Source organism: Mchenga conophoros, linkage group LG15 (genome assembly GCF_057382185.1).
Source record: "Mchenga conophoros isolate Kocher_MC1m ecotype Shallow Benthic linkage group LG15, M_conophoros_male_GT1.1, whole genome shotgun sequence".
In the NCBI taxonomy this organism is placed as follows: Eukaryota; Metazoa; Chordata; class Actinopteri; order Cichliformes; family Cichlidae; genus Mchenga; species Mchenga conophoros.
In genome coordinates this window covers 646826-663755 of record NC_140540.1, presented here as the reverse complement: position 1 = coordinate 663755, position 16930 = coordinate 646826, and the positions used below count along the sequence as shown (strand labels likewise).

Sequence of the window (16930 nt, the reverse complement as noted above, 5' to 3'; positions counted from 1 at the left end):
TCCACCCTGAGCTTGTCAAACACTGCACTGGTGAGCGTGCTCTGTGTGTCGTCATGGTGGGACTTGAATTTGTAATATTTCCATCAACCGTCTTAAATAGTTGCATATAGCTTCTGACTGAACGCCGAGGCCATCGGGGAGCGACTTGTGTCGCTGGTTATGAGTAAAATGACCCTTCAGATCCTTTACATGCTAGTTACATATCACTCATAGTTACTGTTCACTGCAGAATGACGCCGTTCTGCTACCTTATGATTGTTGCCTATGAGAGCAGACTAAGAAGAGTTAGACTGATCAGTGATTGCAGACTCTGTAAAAAGTACTGACCTTTAGTCAAGGTACCAGCTTGTGCCACTGGTAGGTGAACTTTAAGGCAGTGCTAAAGGGTGAGGTCTTTGCATAGCTGCATCATTGGAAAACATCTGCACTGGCTTCAATCAAATATAAGCCCACTCTGGCTGCGAAGATATTATGGTTATCCCGAGGAGCTCCGCGGATATCTCACCACCTGTGAGGAGTGGTTAAAAAGACTTGAAATGTCGCTTATTTGTGCCTGTATCATCAAAGTACCAGTAACAGTGGGGTTAGTCATATATACTGAAGGAGAGAGGGGCAAGGTGCTACATGCCAGAGCCTGGGGAAAGAGGAGAAGAGACGAGTTAATCTCACATGATCTCCTGGGGAAGTAAACCTCAGTAAAAACCGATGCAGTTTATGACGTAAAGGCTTTGAAAAATGATCCCTTTAATGAAAGAAAGAGTGAGTTGTGCCATGAAGTACCCAAACATGTAAAACTGAACTTGTAGAGCTGTATAAGGGCAGAACGGCGTCTGTTTTTTCTTGCTTCGGTCTTATCCAGAGTGCGTGACGTGCTTTCAGGGAGCTCGGTCGGTTCACATTCCAGCAAAATCACGCTTTTCCTTAAGTGTGCCAAAGTGGACACCGCACAACAAATGTTGTACGTGTTGACCAATCACAGTTCAAATGGCTAATTCAGTAAAGTTGAAAAGTCTGCATGTTTTAAATCTAAATGTTTTTGCATGTGTAATGTCATTAGTGTGTTATTTTTGCTGAATGTGCCGTTTTTCTTCGGCCCTCTCTGGGGCCCCTCGCTGTGAATGGAAAAGGATTTTCTCCTTACTTTCTCAGGACTGGTAGTTTGGAGTTTTTAGGAGACTCTGATGAATAAATAAATAAACAAACAAGGCTTTTGTTTTAGACTAGATAAACAGATGACCCTAACAGAATTTGACTTTGAAATGAAAAGATCAGGATAAACATGTCTGTCAAACTGCAGACGGACGAAATCAGAAATGGGAGAAGATCCTGGTTCCATCCAAAGACTGAAAAAATTAGCAGACGGTGCCTCCAGCAGCTCATTTACGTGTTTATTCTCATTTATTATCTGTCCAAACATCCAAGTGTAAGAATGAGTCCGTGCTTTGTGTTGTGGATTATTTACAGACGAGGATCCGTGACTTTGTGGAGCCGCTCGTCTCTGCTTGGACTCACTGTGAGGACAAGACTCCAAAAACTCACTGTCGCTCGCCAAGAAATAATCAGTCACATAACTCCAACTTGTCTTGTTTACACTTCGGTTTTCTCTGGATTACACAGAAGAAGCAGCGTTTTTGTTTTTCCCCGCTCTCCCCAACTTTGGGACGGACCTGCCTCAAGTTTCTAATAGCGGGTGGAAGCAGCAGCATGACACGGACATGCAGATGTTAAAATATAACTTCAGTTATATCGTTGAAAGCCTGATTGCAGTCAGAGCTGTCGGGGGATTAACGGAGCACGGTCAAGTCAAAATTGGGACAGTTGTGTGGTGTAGGTGCAGTTTTAGTTGGTGCGCAGCTGTTTGCTTCCATTTGTTTATGTAGCGGCAGTTTGCTCTAATTTAAGCTGATTTATTTAGCAAAATGGTAAATGGCCTGTATTTGTATAGCGCTTTGACTTAGTCCCTAAGGACCCCAAAGCGCTTTGCACGTTCAGTCATCCACCCATTCACACACTGGTGACGGCAGCTACATTGTAGCCACGCCCGCCCTGGGCCGCACTGACGGAGGCGATGCAAAGATGATCCCAGCTGGCCCATATGGGATGAGCTCCCTTGTAACAGGAAGAAACCTCCAGTAGGACCAGGGTTCGGGGAAGGGCAGCCGTTGGATTAAAGGTGAGGGCAGCTGAAGGGTCAGTCAGTATTTGCTGGCAAACAGCTGGTGAGTGCATTCCCACCTCAATCAGGGAAAATGTGTTTGAAAAAATGAAATGCTCAGACAAATCTGAGTTTGTGAAAAAGCTCTCCACCACTTCACAAGAATATTGCTGTTTGGCCTGAGTGTATTAGTAACTTATCACGATACCTTATCAGCCTTTTGCCCCACCCCAGCTCTTCGTGGGAAAGAGACTGTCCCTTGTATCTCCATATTTAGTAGACTGATAAGACAACGATAAAGAGAAACATTAAAGGACTCCTTTAAAGGCTCATCAGTGTGTATGCTGCTGCAGTGACACCGACAGTTGTAACAACTGCATCACATTCTGAATGCATGTTGCAATGCTAGAATCGAAATGAGAAAAACTAATAGTAAATTGTGGTAAGTGAGAGAATGACCACTAAAATGTACCATCTCCCTCTGCAGAGGAGTGACGGTGTCCGTGACCGGCCCGCTGGGAGAGGACGATGGCCCTGAGCGATGGAATTGGCGACCCTCTGGCCCTCAGCAACGGTGGGCAGCATCCTCTCAGCGGACACGCACCTTCAAACATCAGGACAGCAGTCAGCAATGGCCAGGACCCTCTCACATGCGACCCTGCTAGTGACTGTCTGACAGCAGGAGGAGATGAAGACGCAGCATCAAAGCTGCAGCAGCAGCCACACACTATTCAGCGAGTGAACAGAGCGAGCCAGAACGGTGGCGTGCCCAAACAGAATGGTTCCCTGAGGAGTCTTCCCCCAGCATCGGCCGCCTCTTCTTCTCCTGCCGTCGCCGTCAGAAGCCACCTTCCCTCCGCTGTGCCCCCGTCCTCTTCCTCTGCTGCGCTCTGCTGCCAGCACTGTCACTTCCCCTCCGCTGTGTGCTGCCCTTGTGGCCGGCAGGAGTGCCCGCTCTTCCAGAGTCCAGGTCCCGGCTCTGTTCCCCACCCAGGGACCGGTTCATCCTGCCCGTGCTGCCTCTCTGCCTGCACGTACCCTCACCCTCATTCTCTTCACCACCACCATCAGCAGCGCTGGCAGGAACACCTTCAGAGCCAGACACAAGCACCAGGGATCAGGTAGTTTTTCTTCTTTCCCCCCTCATTTTTCCAAAACCTTAGTCCGGCCCCTTTTCCACGAATACCTACTCGGATCGACCGGCTTTCCGTTACAATCCAGTGTGGGTGCTTATCGTCATAGCAACATGTCCGAGCATCCCGCGACATAGTTAATATGCGACACGAACGCTACAAAAAATGTGGACGCCGAGGCGGGAATATACCTGCTGCTCGGTCTGTGTCTCTCCGTCACACTCGGGACCACGGCAGTGTTTTTGTTGCCGGGTTTCAAAGCTGGCAGCTTTAATTTTTGTGAACAAGACGCTCCTGTGACTCATCGAGTGTAAAAGAAACTGTGCTGAGTCGATCCTAATGGAAAAGAGGCTTAAATGATCAACTAGTGCCGCTTTGTGTGTTGCCTGTGCTGGCCACGCACACGTTGCTGTTTCCTGCCCTCGTCCTTGTTTGTTGACTCCAAACACACTGTTAGTCTGAAGGTCTCACAGTTTTTGAGGCCCCCCCCCCGCCTGTGCCCCTGTGCTACATGCCAGATCTCTGACTGGAATGCAACACAAAGTGGTTATGGATGTTGGGGACTCGTCATGTCCATCATTAATATAAATGGACTATAATTTTAAGTGTTCTCCTGAGGGCTCAGTCTGTGCTTGAGTTGTCCTCTTTGGCGTACGCCCCTTTACAGCCGATGGATGACGACCAGTCGCTCAGATTAGGGTTCATATTTGACGTTTTTGGGTTGCAAAGTTGGTTTACGTGTGTTTTTTGGTTTGCTGGACTCTTCAGATTTGTCGTATCAAAATGTTTCAAGCAAAGATAAGACGGGAAGTTCTCAGGTTTTTCCTTAACCCGCCATGGACATGTGGACTCCCTGTGCCGGGAGTGTGCCTTCTCCATTTGAAGCAGGATTTTTACATTTGTTGGCAGCTCCTTCCTCAGCTGATCCATATTTAGCGAGTTGGCTCTTTCCCTTTTACTCCTACACTGCAGGCCTATCCCACATGTGAAACTGGAACCATTCAATGCCCCGTGTGCTCATTTGCATAATCCTATATTTACCAACCCAGCAGACCAGGGCGGGCAAGAGGTGAATTTTTGCTGAATTATTTACTCATGTCGGCTCCCTTTCCACGGTTGCAGGTCGCTGTGGGGATTCTCTTTACTTCTCTTTACTTCTCAACGTGGAATTTTCCTCACTCAAATAAAGTCACATCCCCCGCTCATAAGTTTCATTACAAAAAGAGAGACGTTGTGGGTGGCGTTGAAAGATGAGGTTTGTGTAGCCTCAGTGGGTACACACACTAGACCCTGGGTGGGCACAGGAAAGCAAAACACTGATTGTGTTGCAGGCGTTTAGATGCATCTGCTGGCCTCTGTGGTTCTGTCCTCTGTGCTTTCTGTTACTGTTTCTCTCACTCCATTAACACTCTCACTATGTCTTCTTTCTTGCCCCCCCCCCCCCAAATCTTTGAATTACAGACCGTGTGTGTGTGTGTGTGTGTGTGTGTGTGTGAGTGTGATTACACACAGGAAATGATATACCTGTCTCAGTTGTGCCGTTTTGTCCTGAACCCAGACGCTAACAACAACCTTAAGCATTTGTCTCCTCTTTCTCTGGTACTGCTGGAGTTCAGTTGTAGTTGTGTAGAAGTCTTCTCCCAATACGTTTGATCATTTGGAGGCACGCAGTCAGACAAGATGGTGTCAGATATCGTTTTGATCTGCCAGATTAGCCTCTGAGGTCACAGCACACTCGCGTCTCACACAGAGTTGTAACCGTCAGCGCTTCGGGGAATCTTTTTACGTCTGTCTCAAAACAGGGGATTTTTCTGCCCCTGTTCACGGCTTCACAAAACATGAATCCATGTTGTGAGATTAGCCCGTGCTTTCTTTTCTAATGTTTCTATTTTGAGAACGATCAAAAGCCTTTGTTTTTTTTTTGTTCGTGCATGGATTCAACCAAATCTTTGGAGAGGTCCAAGCACAGCTCAGCAGCAGTTTGGGTCTGTTAGAAGCATTAGGAGCATGTTTGTGTCTGCGCTGTAAGATTAGCTATGTAGCCACTTTGTGTGGTTTAATTAAGATCGAGCAGTAGCACGGCGTCCTTGGGAATGGCTTTCCCAGTCAGGACCAGGCCTGCTGACAGGTTTAAGGGACTTTCTGTAAGATACAGCAGTCGAGAAGTCAGTTGTATTTATATAGCACTTTGGTCAACAGTTGTTGTTTTTAAAAGTACTGTACGATAAAAGAATCTGATAAAATTTAAAAGTAAAATAAAAGATAAGAAAATAATAAGAATAAAATAATGACAGACTCATACAGAATTAAAAGGCAAAGAGTAAAAATGGGTCTTTAAATGAGTTTTAAAAGTATCCAGTGTTGGAGAGGTCCTGATATGTAAAGGCAGTTTATTCCACAGTTTGCAGCAAAAGCCCGATCTCCTCTGTTTTAATCTGGACCTGGGGACAACTAGAAGCATTTGGTCCGCAGACCTCAAACATCTCGCCGGAGTATACAAATTTAAAAGATCAGAAAGATATATATAGGAGCTATTCCATGCAATGTTTTACAAACAAGTGTCAAGATCTTAAAATCAATTTGAAAACTGAGGCGAGTATAGGGGATGTGTGCTGCAGCATTTTGAACCAGTCGGCCAATAGATGACGAAGTAACACCAGAGTAGTAGCTCTACAGATATGTATCGGATTCAGCACCACATACGAAAGTGACCCCGATCGGATTTGTGCCGTTCACACTGTCACACCATGATCGGATATGGGTCGCATAGGGTCAGAAAAGTCGGATTGGATGAGCTTTCGCCTGCAGTGTGAATGTAGCCTTAGTGACCAGAATCCAACCAGCTGCTCCAGTTTTCTAAAAGTCTCCATAGGTACGTGTAGGAGGAGGCTGCAGCTGGTGGAGCTTCTCTGAGCTCGGCACAGTCACACCAGCGCTGCACCTGCAGCACGTTCTGCTGGTCCTTCAGAGCAGCTACCAATCATCTTTGAGGTTATAATTGCTGCCAATCAAAGCTGGGACACTTGGGCCAACACTACAGTGCAGTGCTGTTCTCGCTCTGCAGTGAAACCGTCATCATGAGGGAGAATGGTCGTGTAGCTTCAGGGCACCTGAGGTCCAGCTAAGCTGCTTCTGCATCCATGACCCAACAACAGCAGCCGAAACAGCTCAAGCATCCAGGGTCACTCTGAATATTTCACCTCTCTCCTCTTGTGCTCCAAGTGCCGCTCCCTTCTTTACCGACTCCTTTCTCAACCGCTCCTGTTGTTTACGGCAACCGCAGGTTTGGCTGAGCTCCGTGCCTGGTAGGACTGCAAAAATTCCCGCGTCTGTCTCTCTCGCTCTCCCTCTGACGCCGCCTCGGAAAAGGTCAGCTTTTATAATCTGGAGCGAGTTTGAATTTTGTGGTATTTGTATACTGCAGGTGGTTTGGTTGCTATGACACCTGGGAAAACGCCATGAAAACATGACCGTGAAGTGCAGACCAGTTCATCGGGTGTCATTTTGGAGCTTTATCAGCTGATTTATCAATCAGTTATCTTCAGTGGAACAAACGTCTCTGTCCAGCTTTTATTTCTTTGCAGTATTGGCAATTTATCACTCTCCACATTTTTCCCTCTTCCTGTGTTTTTCTGTCAGACAGCTGCAAGCCTCAACCAGCAAAGGTCTGTTTGAAAGTGATCCATTTTCTTGGTATTTCAGGGTGTCAGCTTGATGAGGATTAGCACATTATCAAGAAGAACAAGTGTTTGTAAGGCCTTTGTGGTGCCTGTTCCCGAGCTTTGTCAGCTGCCTCACCAAATAAGGCGCGTTTGTGGGAATGTATCCTGTTTTTGTGTTTGAACACTGTGTGTCAGCCTTTTTATTCAGTCTTCACATAAGCCTTTTACCCTCAACCTTAATGTGCAAGAACTAAGAAGCTGGATCGTGCAGTTGTAACTATTTTGGCTGTTTTTGGCTTTGTTTTATTCACTCAATATTAAGTTATTAGCCCATGGTACATGATACACCCATTTCAAATGAGACGATTGCTTGGCATGTGTGTACATTTTGTGGCTCCTGGGGCGTTTCTGAAAGCTCTGTGATGGATGGGGGAGATTTCCGGGCATCCTGTGTGTCTAATCCTCTCTGTACTGCAGCGGAGCTACGAGCTTATCCCAGGATACATGTGTGACATATCAGGACTGTACACAGTAAACCTCAGTGCAGAGCAGGCCGATATGACCAAAAATATTTATCACGATATACATTTGAAAACTTGCGATAACGATATAACTGACGATATAATTGACACGAGACAAAATACTTTACAACTCCACAATTTTATTAGTGCAAAAAAACCATCTATGTATTTTCACTTAAACAAGCAGCTGTTTTTTATGTGCATTAAAGTTACACAAAGTTACCTTGCACAGCATGTATCACTCTGCGAGGCTCCGCCTACGATAGCCGTAATGCTCCGACAATCCATCAAGCGGTGCGGCTTCGTAGCTTAGCAAAGTCGTACTGAAACATCTGACAGATTTTCGAGCACCGTGTACATAAAATCGTCTCGAGGTCAGTAAACACAACCAGAGTTCATACATAAGGCACACGGGATTATAAGGGACACTGTCTGATTTTAAGTGCGCCGTATTTTCCAAACAACACGGTAATAACGACGGCCCGCTAGCATGCGCTACCAAAAATAGTGCTTTGTTGTGTATCTGACGGGCGAAAGCTAAAACAGTTCCACACCAGTGAAGCTGCAGCATTTTTACAAACCAGTTCAGGTTCATCTGTTTCATTCAACGATCTGTTGTCGCCCTTCTCATTCTCCGTCGCCGCCATGCTTTTTCTGCCATGTGCGTATGAAAACAAAGGCGCTGTGCACGCGCGTTTTACCCATATTCTATCGCCATATTTCATTTTCCTATCGATGCCCAACATTATACTGGTATGATATGGCCCAGCCCTACTGCAGATGTTAGTATAATGACGACAACACACACACACACACACACACACACACACACACACACACACACACACACACACACACACACACACACACACACACACACACAACAAACCAAGATGCTGTTATGGTAGGACCATAAGGTTCTAGCTCTTCATCCAATAGCAGGAGGGGGTCATAAATGCAAACCTATTCTAACGAACTGCTGAACGTCATGGACAGTCTTAGCTCGCCTAAAGGAAAGCATAGCAGACCTTCCCACTCGAAGGTAGAGGCCATATTTGCAGGTGAAATATTAAACATATTTGCAACAGCCTGAATGATCTTTTCTAGCACTTCATGTCTGACAATGTGTCAGGTTACAAATTATATATGAATAATTTATATTATTTCAAACAATATCAACGCGGCCTAGAGCTAGAATTACAGTTTAGACCTTCACGTAGCTAATCACACAGGGGTCCAATTTCACTGCATGTAACGTGGACGTGTGACATTGTGAGGTCTTCCCCTGCCAAACATTAGACTACTTTAGGGCAGCACAAATCAAAACCTTGGTAGACCTATATGTAACTGGGCCTGCACAGCACAATGGAAGGAGCTGGAATGCCAAATATCAGCTCATATTCACCTACAGTAGGTGAATATAAGCGTCAGAACCACACAGCTTCATGATCCAAGCCCTGGACTGGACCGCTACAAACATCTTGGAGAAAACCAAACCAGGGAAAGACTGATAAGGTGGAGATCCTACAACCCTGAATTCATCCCAAATAAAACTGATAGTCGATTTGAGAAATGGGAAGATACAGGTTTGATTAAATATGGGACTGCTTTGAAGATTTGAACGAACAAAGACTGACAAATGAAGAGTTGGCATAATAAGCAAAGGCTTCAGCCAATACCTTTTGATTAGCCTTGTCTCCTGCTTTCTTGCTTTGTGGTAGATCTTTGTTCTGTATTCATTGAGATATTTGAATGCTAATCAATAAAATCAAAATCAAAGACAAATTGGACATCATATACCGGACAGACGCACGTGTGACATTAGAAAAAGCAAATCCATTATCATTCAAAACCTTGTATTTAGGTTTTTGTCTTCAGGCTCTGGGAGCAGGACAGACATCTAGGATGTCATTCCAGAGCCTGTCTCCAGCTCGGGGGTCATAAGCTCTGGTGTTGCTGTTACCACGGCAACCACTGTTACCTTCACCATATCCTCTCTCAGCTCTTGATATTTCTTAAGCTTCTCGTGTTCCTTCTTCCTGATGTTGTTGTCGCTCTCACACCCACACAAATATCTATGTATACATTTATACCTCGGTATACATTATACATGTATACCCCTCGCCTCTGCCAGTGCGCCCCAGGGCAGCTGTGGCTAGTGTGTGTGTGTGTGTGTCTGAATGTAGTGTAAAGCACTTTGGGGTCCATAGGGGCTAAGTAAAGCGCTATACAAATGCAGGCCATTTTACATTTACACCAAAAGGAGAGTATACCGTGTGCAAATATACATACCAGATGTGTTGATTTACTCTTGTTTTTCCTTCATAATAAAGTGTGTTTGAAACAGGCAACACCCATGTGGAGATGAACAGCCCGTTTCTTGCTCATGTTTCCTCTCCTGCATTTTTGAACTTTTGCTTGGAATTTTCCAGACTCCCTCCCCGCGTCGCAACACTCTCCTAATGTGAATGCACACTCGCAAAAGCACAGTGTCTCTGTGTGAAGGAGCTCAAGGAACAGAATTTGACTTATTACGCTTCCATGTGTCATCTTTGACCAATGTAAAACAGAGCTAATGAACACAACTAGAGCACTTGTTTGCCACGTTGCACTTCCCAGCAACACGAGATATCGCAGCAAAGCTCCAGAAGAGCAACCCCCCCCCCCCCCCCCCCCAAAAAAAAAAAAAAAAAACCCTACCAGACAACGGTTAGGAAATGATGAAGCGAGAAGAGTGATTGATGGAGACAGGAATGCTTGAGAGGAGGCACTCAAACAAATGGCGACCCTGGAGCTACCGCGTCCTCAGACGGCCCGGGACACAAAAGGATGGCGACAAAAGCACAGGGGAAACTAGACTGATGGTGCGGTGAGGTAATGATGGAAGAGGGAGAGCAGTGTAGAGTGAAAAATGAACCTCCACAAAAAAAAAAATCTCGACATCGCCCTTTTTTCTTTCACTACCTTGTCTGTTAATGAATGAGATCAAAGAAGGTCAAAGCAAAGCTCCAGGCGGTGTCTGAGGCAGCATAAGATCACATCTCAGGGGCAGTGGAGGAATCGGCATAGGTAAGATTCAATGTCAGAGTGATTCACATGGGTCATTAAGGTGGGCCTGTTTCTCCAACCTCCAGGTCTGCATCATTCTGAATCGTCTTCCTCTGAGCCGTGGTCCCCCTCCTCCTCCTCCTCCTCCTCACTTCACTTTGTTTTCAGTTTGTTTTGTTCTTACTGGCTGCAGCTGATGGATCCAAATGTAGAGCATGAGCCATTCTTTGATTACTTTTACATTTATCTCATCATTTTAAATGTTTGCATCTTAAAAAGTGTGCACATAAAATAAGGAAAACCATAATCTGTCCCTTGTAATGTGTCTTTAATTACTTGGAAAACCAGTGTAGTAAACTAGCCGTGCTGCCAGGTATCGATGCTGCAGTCAGATTTGAGTCTTTACATCAGCAGCCATAGTAAAATAAGATGCTGAACTGTATTGCCTTTGCCTGTCCTCTCTTTCCTGTTAAGGTTCTTGGTTTGTACCAGCCTTTCTATTAAACGACAGCAGATTAATGACTCGTGTTTGCCTTAAAAAGCTTCTCCTCACTGTGAATGAGAGGCTTCAGGATTTTCTTTGAAAGGACTAGATCTGTAGTTCATCTAGCTGCACAGCGACAAAGTGTTTTGATAAAGATTCATTATAATTTTCATTCCTCATGTTTGCACCCCCCCACAGCCTACTCATTCAGGAAGCCATACTCAACAGATGCCTGTGGTAAGAAGCTGGAGGATCAGGAGTTGCTGGTGGGAAGCATTGGTTCCACCTCTGGAGGACTAATAGGAAAGCCTGCTGGTCTCACTGACCACACAGACCCTCTCAGCTGCAGACAACTGAGCGGTGTAAAGTTGGCAGGTTGGGAAGGACTTGTGGATTCAAACTGTCAGATTCCTCCTGGCACTGCCCTCCAGCTATTGACAGGTTCTGCTTTTTATTAGAAAGAATACGAATGACGGTAATCATGTAGGATATGAAGCTCTGTGCAACAGACAGGCCTACGTGCATCTCCGGGTGTGAGGTTAAAGTGATAAGAATGAGGCGAGGAGCAGCCACAGTAAAGACGTCGCACTGACTGACAGCTTAACTACAGCCACGGTGCTTAAATCCCACATGTATGCTTGGAATTTTTGTGCGCCAGTATTTCACCTCCAGGAATTCAAGGGAATGGCAGGTGCAGCCAGAAAAGGCCACGCTCACCAGTGGAAGCAGTCATCCTGCATCCACACATGCAGATGTGAACACGGACGTCTGCTTCAAGTCCTCAGGATCAGAATCAGTAAGAGGGCAACAGTTAAACCCATTACCCACACGACCAGAAACCACTGAAAAAAACCATGAAAAGTTATGTAGGTGTTTTTAAAGTGCAGCTTTCAGAAATGTCTGGCACTAACTACTCCACCATGACCACTGGCATCTACTCACCGCTAACACCGTTATGCTGCTGCAGCCCAGGCACCTGCAGTAGCTGTTGGTAAAAAGCTCACCTGCTCAACCAGGTGAACTACAGCAGCGCCCAGTCTGTTCATATTTTGAATACCGAGTGAATACTGCATATTTGGCTTTTTAAAATGACAGTGCAAACTGGTTCCATCAAGCGATTTCAGCGTGTTAGCCACGCCACCTGTTATGTGTCACATCAGGTTTTTCTCTGGATAAATATTCAGAGCCTCTGTGCTAAAACAACTTTATGTCAAGAACATTTGAACGGTTCCCTGACACAAAAGGATCAATCAGTTAGGATTAAAATGCTTTTTTTTTTCATTTATTTACTTGACTAAATAATTTTTGCTCAAATTCCCAGTGTGATTATTAGTTGGCTTATACGCAAAACCTCTTACTGGGACTATTTTATTCCGTGCAGGAATACACACTGCGTTGGGGAAAGAGTGAATTACAGTCTGATGTGTCAGTGTTGAAATGATTGCCTGGAAAATGAAGAATGGAAAATGTGCCGCAAAATCCTGCTGCCTGCAAACCAAACGCATCAATAAATTGTTATATTTTCAACTGTATCATCACAAATATTATTTCAAATTTCTTGGAATATCGCAGTGTGGTCTTTAGGCTGTATCGCCCACCCTCATTGGCTCATACATCTTTTTTGCTCTGTTATTGTTTCAGTGACTCAAATCATAAACAGATTTTCCAAAACATTTGTTTACATATTTACCTACTCGTTGATGCTTTGTCTAACTCTGTTATGCTCAGCTGGCTGTTGTGGATGTGCCAAATCCACAGCAATGCTTCCAGACGTGTGCTGCCAACGGGCCACAGGTATCATAGAGCGCCCTCTGGTGGATAAAACCCTTCGACATGGTTGAAGGATGTTTCTTCCATCTTTTTTTTATTTTTTTTATTTATTTATTTTTTTTACTGACACTCTTATTACTGCTTCACTCAGTGAATGGGTTAGATGCAGAGAGCAATTTCCCCACGGGGATCAATAAAGTATACATTATTATTATTATTATTATTGTTACATCCAAGTGAGTCCATAACGGCACTTGTCCTGTGGTTGCTGCACTTTTTCCTCCCATCATGCCTGGTTGCGTTTCCACCATGCGATGATGAGACGAGGTGTCCCCGACTGACCTCAGTCTAAACTTAGTTTAAACAGCCCAGGCCTGTTTCTGTGTTTATTGGAGGCCTGTTAGAAACATGATGCCCAATGAATCACTTTGTTACCACTGATGCTAACTGATGCCTTTTTTTCTCCTTGCTTTCTTATCGGTCTGTCTTTGCAGACGTAAAAGCAATGTGTCCACTTTATAGCACACAGTTGGCTGCTCTTGTTTGGTATTTCTCTGATGTATGTGAGTAATGGCTTTACAAGTGTTTACAGTCTTGGATTTTATTATCTGTTTACTGCAACACTGCTGGGCTAATTTCCACACGCGCTCATTTCCGAGCTTTCTAAAAGCTGAACTTTAGTGTTTGCATATAAATACAGGCTGACTTAAAGCACTGATTTCCACTCATTACAATTATTTATCTGTCACAAAGTTTCCATTCCTTACGCCCTCTGAGCCTCGTATCTGTTTACAGTTGTGTTAATGTAATCCAAGGCTTGACACAGTATTCTTCTTTAGGCTGAGTTATCGGGCACAGTGTGGTATTTTTCTGCCCAGCTAGTCTCATGATGTCATTTGAGTAGGAGCACTGGTAGCCGGGGCCTATTTCACGGCTAGATCGAGCCTCTAATTGAGTGCAGCGTTCCAGCGAGGCACTAATCAGGGCAGGGCGGGCCCAGCAGCCTGATGGCTGACACTAATTGTTCCTGCGCCAACTTAAAGGCCATGTTTGTGAAATATTTAGCTACCCGTCTGTTGACAGTTAACTCCGTCCTCTGCCTCTGAACTCTTAACCCCTTTACTTATTATTTTGCTAGTTCCTGTCCAGTTGTGAAGTGCAGCGAGTTTGAGCACAAATGTCAACAACAGCAGTGCACAACGTGGCCCTTAGAGCTTAAAACCAGCAATCGCCTCACATCTGTTACAGTGCGCTCCAAGATCTCCGTTTTGGACGAACCCCAAAAGATTTCGCCATGCTCCTCCTCGCGCGATTGTCTGCTTCCGTCTGGGATGAGCCAGAGCCGTGGTGTGTAGAAAGCCGTCCCTCGGTCCCCAGCTGCTTCTCTGTCAGCGCCGTGCTGAGTGAGCGGCGGGCCGTCTGTGTTTACCTTATTAATTAGCCCAGTGATCCAGAAACACTCTCCCTCTGGTAAATAGAATAACAGTGAAAGGTTACACGGGCGGAGGAGAGGGAAAAGGAAAATAAGAGAGCAGGCAGCAAGCAAAGGAAGAAAGGGAAGGCGGCATGGTCAGGAGGGACCAGAGAGTCGTGGAGGAAGCCTGATGTGGCAGGTCAAGGATTTAGGTGGTTTTTGTTCATTTTACAGATTGCAGTTCTTGAGATCATGTTGACCCCAGCTTGCCAGTTTCAGTTTTATAACAATGGCATAAATTATTGCTGTGAACTGCATAGATCAAGAATCCATCATCTCTTGTCTTCTTTAAAAGCATCCAAGTATGCTGTGCAGCTTTCCAATTGGCTGAAATGAATTCAGATTGGAGCGTTGCAGGCCAAAATTCAAAATAGTCCATTAAGTAGACAAACAGACAGCCTGACAGCGCTTTTATGAATCTGCTCCAAGTGTTTCCGATAGCTCGACTCCTCCATCTTGGGCCATATCTGTGTCCTGGGGTCTCCAGTTCAAGTCCATACATGGAAAGCCAAGAGACGGCGCCCAGTGAAATGAATTACATTAGCAATACAGAGTTTTCCCTCGGCTGCGTGTTCAAAGAAGGGCTGGGGAAACGTGTCTTTCATTAGGTACTGCTGGTTTAAACCGGGTTAGAGGTCACTTTGAAAGCTGAAGGGGAAAAAGTCTCTAATATACGAGAGCGAAGAGCAAAGGGAGGAAAACACATTTTAATTTGATCAATTAAAAGGAGCTAATTTAAAGCCATTGCTTCAAATGGCTTAATGCTATGAAAACACTCAGGTCCATCTGTGAGTGGACTTTTCCTGGTTAACACTATTGTGACACAGGCAGTAGATCCGGTGAGGCCTTGCTGGATTGGACCTCTTCCAACTCATCCATGCTCGATCCGTTTGGGATTTGAGGAGTGTAGAGGCCGGCTCGATGCCGTGGGCTCTGTGTGGTGCTGTTTGCAGGGAGCCCGGAGCATTGGAGCACAACACTGCATTGTAACATTTCTTTCCCCAGACGAGCGTGAGTGATGGCCTGTTTGTGTCTGTGCATACCTGTGTTGGCAAACTGTGCTCTCAGCTTGTGCCACTTGACATTTGGCTGCCATATAAAAAGGCCCAGTGGGGCTTTAAAGGGGATTTACAACCTCCTTACAACCCTGTGGAGTAAAATTCCTCACCTGTCCCGCGAGTTCATTTGTGGTTCCCATTATGACTTATCTGACTTTGATGGGGGGACAGACACCCTGCTTGGATCATGGGGCCATGTCGCTAAAATCAGAGTGTTGTCAACTTGATTAGCTGCACAAGAAGGTTACCTCAGAACTCACTTCCTGTTTCTTTGTACCATTAGAGAAGTAAAGTAGGGCCACTTAACTTCCAGTAAAGATGTGAATCTATGATGCACTAAAAATGTATTTACAATCCTTTAAGCTTCAGGTTAAAGCCGTGCATTGATCTTTCCAGAGACTTTTCTGGCAGAATGGGTAATCCAGTCCCTCTGGCCTCCAATAAGGACTCTGCTCATTGATGTAGTCACGGTCCTGATCTCCTCTCGACTTGTCATCATTTTAACTTGTGCCTGAATGTGCCTTCATTTGGCATCAGTGTGCAATAAACAGCTCTTTTAAAACGACTGATTTTCATGTCTTTTAGGGGTGCAACGATACACAAAATTCACGGTTCGGTTCGATACTTTGGTGTCACAGTTCGATATTTTTTCGATACAAAAAAATGTTCATGCTTTTTTAATTTGTCATTTATTAAAATTCTAAATATATATTTTAACTCAAAAGTACAGTTTTTAAATTGAATGTTGCTGAAACAATAAAGTAATAAAAAAATAACCATTTGATGGAGAAATCTCTCATCTTTGGAAAAGAGTTTATTACAGAGAAATGTCTCTTTCCAAAATAAAAGCTCTACTATAGCTTCTTCTGGGCTATATTCTCAGCAGCATATTAAACATATCAGGTCCCCATAAGGAGAATCCTGTGCTAACGGCTGTCTAAATGACTCGGGTAAAGTTTGTAGCATGGTGCTTGTTGTTTTGTCTGCTTCCACTTGTCTTTGCACTAGGATGGTGTCGGAGTAAATGTGCAGTCATATTCGTTGTGTTCCCACTAGTGCTGTCAGCGTTAATCTGAAATGACCTTAACGCCACAACACGGCAAATCTCCGTTAACGAGCTACCGCGGATCTCCCCGTGCATGGGGCTGGACGGCCAACACGTTAACGAGCTAACTGCGCTAACACACTAGCTCCCACCATGTAATTGAGCATTGCGTGGCACATCCAACATACTGTTTTACTTTAGTCCATGACGCGCTTACCTTCAGGGTCATACGTCACATGAAAACCAAAATAGTTCCAAACGCCAGATCTGAATGAGGGTGGGGGAGGTTCAATTTGCCATGTTGCAACGAGCTTAGCTTCTGTCTCGCTAGCTTGCGCTGGGCTCAGTGGATCTGCGCTCGACAGTGCAGCCTAGGCGGAGTAGTCGAGCGCAGATTCACTGAGCGCTCAACACAGACAGCATCGTCAGAAGGAAAGTTGATCAAATAAATTAAAAATTTTGTATTGTTCGATACATATGCGTACCGAACCGAAAGCACTGTATCGAACGGTTCAATATCGATACGAGTATTGTTGCACCCCTAGTGTCTTTGGGTAATATCGGTTTCTTCTTCTTATTG

At 45.0% G+C, this 16930-nt stretch overlaps 1 protein-coding gene across 7 annotated transcripts in view; it reads left to right on the top strand.

Annotated features, from left to right (window-relative positions):
- The window catches only part of disp1 (dispatched homolog 1 (Drosophila)), a 118501-nt gene that overhangs the window by 88490 nt on the left and 13081 nt on the right, over positions 1–16930 (top strand). For 4 of the 7 annotated variants that reach the window (XM_085246323.1, XM_085246322.1, XM_085246325.1 and 1 more), the window contains one exon: positions 2643–3276. The exons of 2 other annotated variants lie outside the window; for them this stretch is intronic. In XM_085246323.1, coding sequence (XP_085102449.1) covers positions 2684–3276 — 593 coding nt within the window. In that variant the 5' untranslated portion in view covers positions 2643–2683. Of the gene's footprint in view, positions 1–984; positions 2174–2642; positions 3277–16930 lie in introns of those variants that run through there. One more of the 7 variants, XM_085246326.1, reaches the window with a different exon arrangement.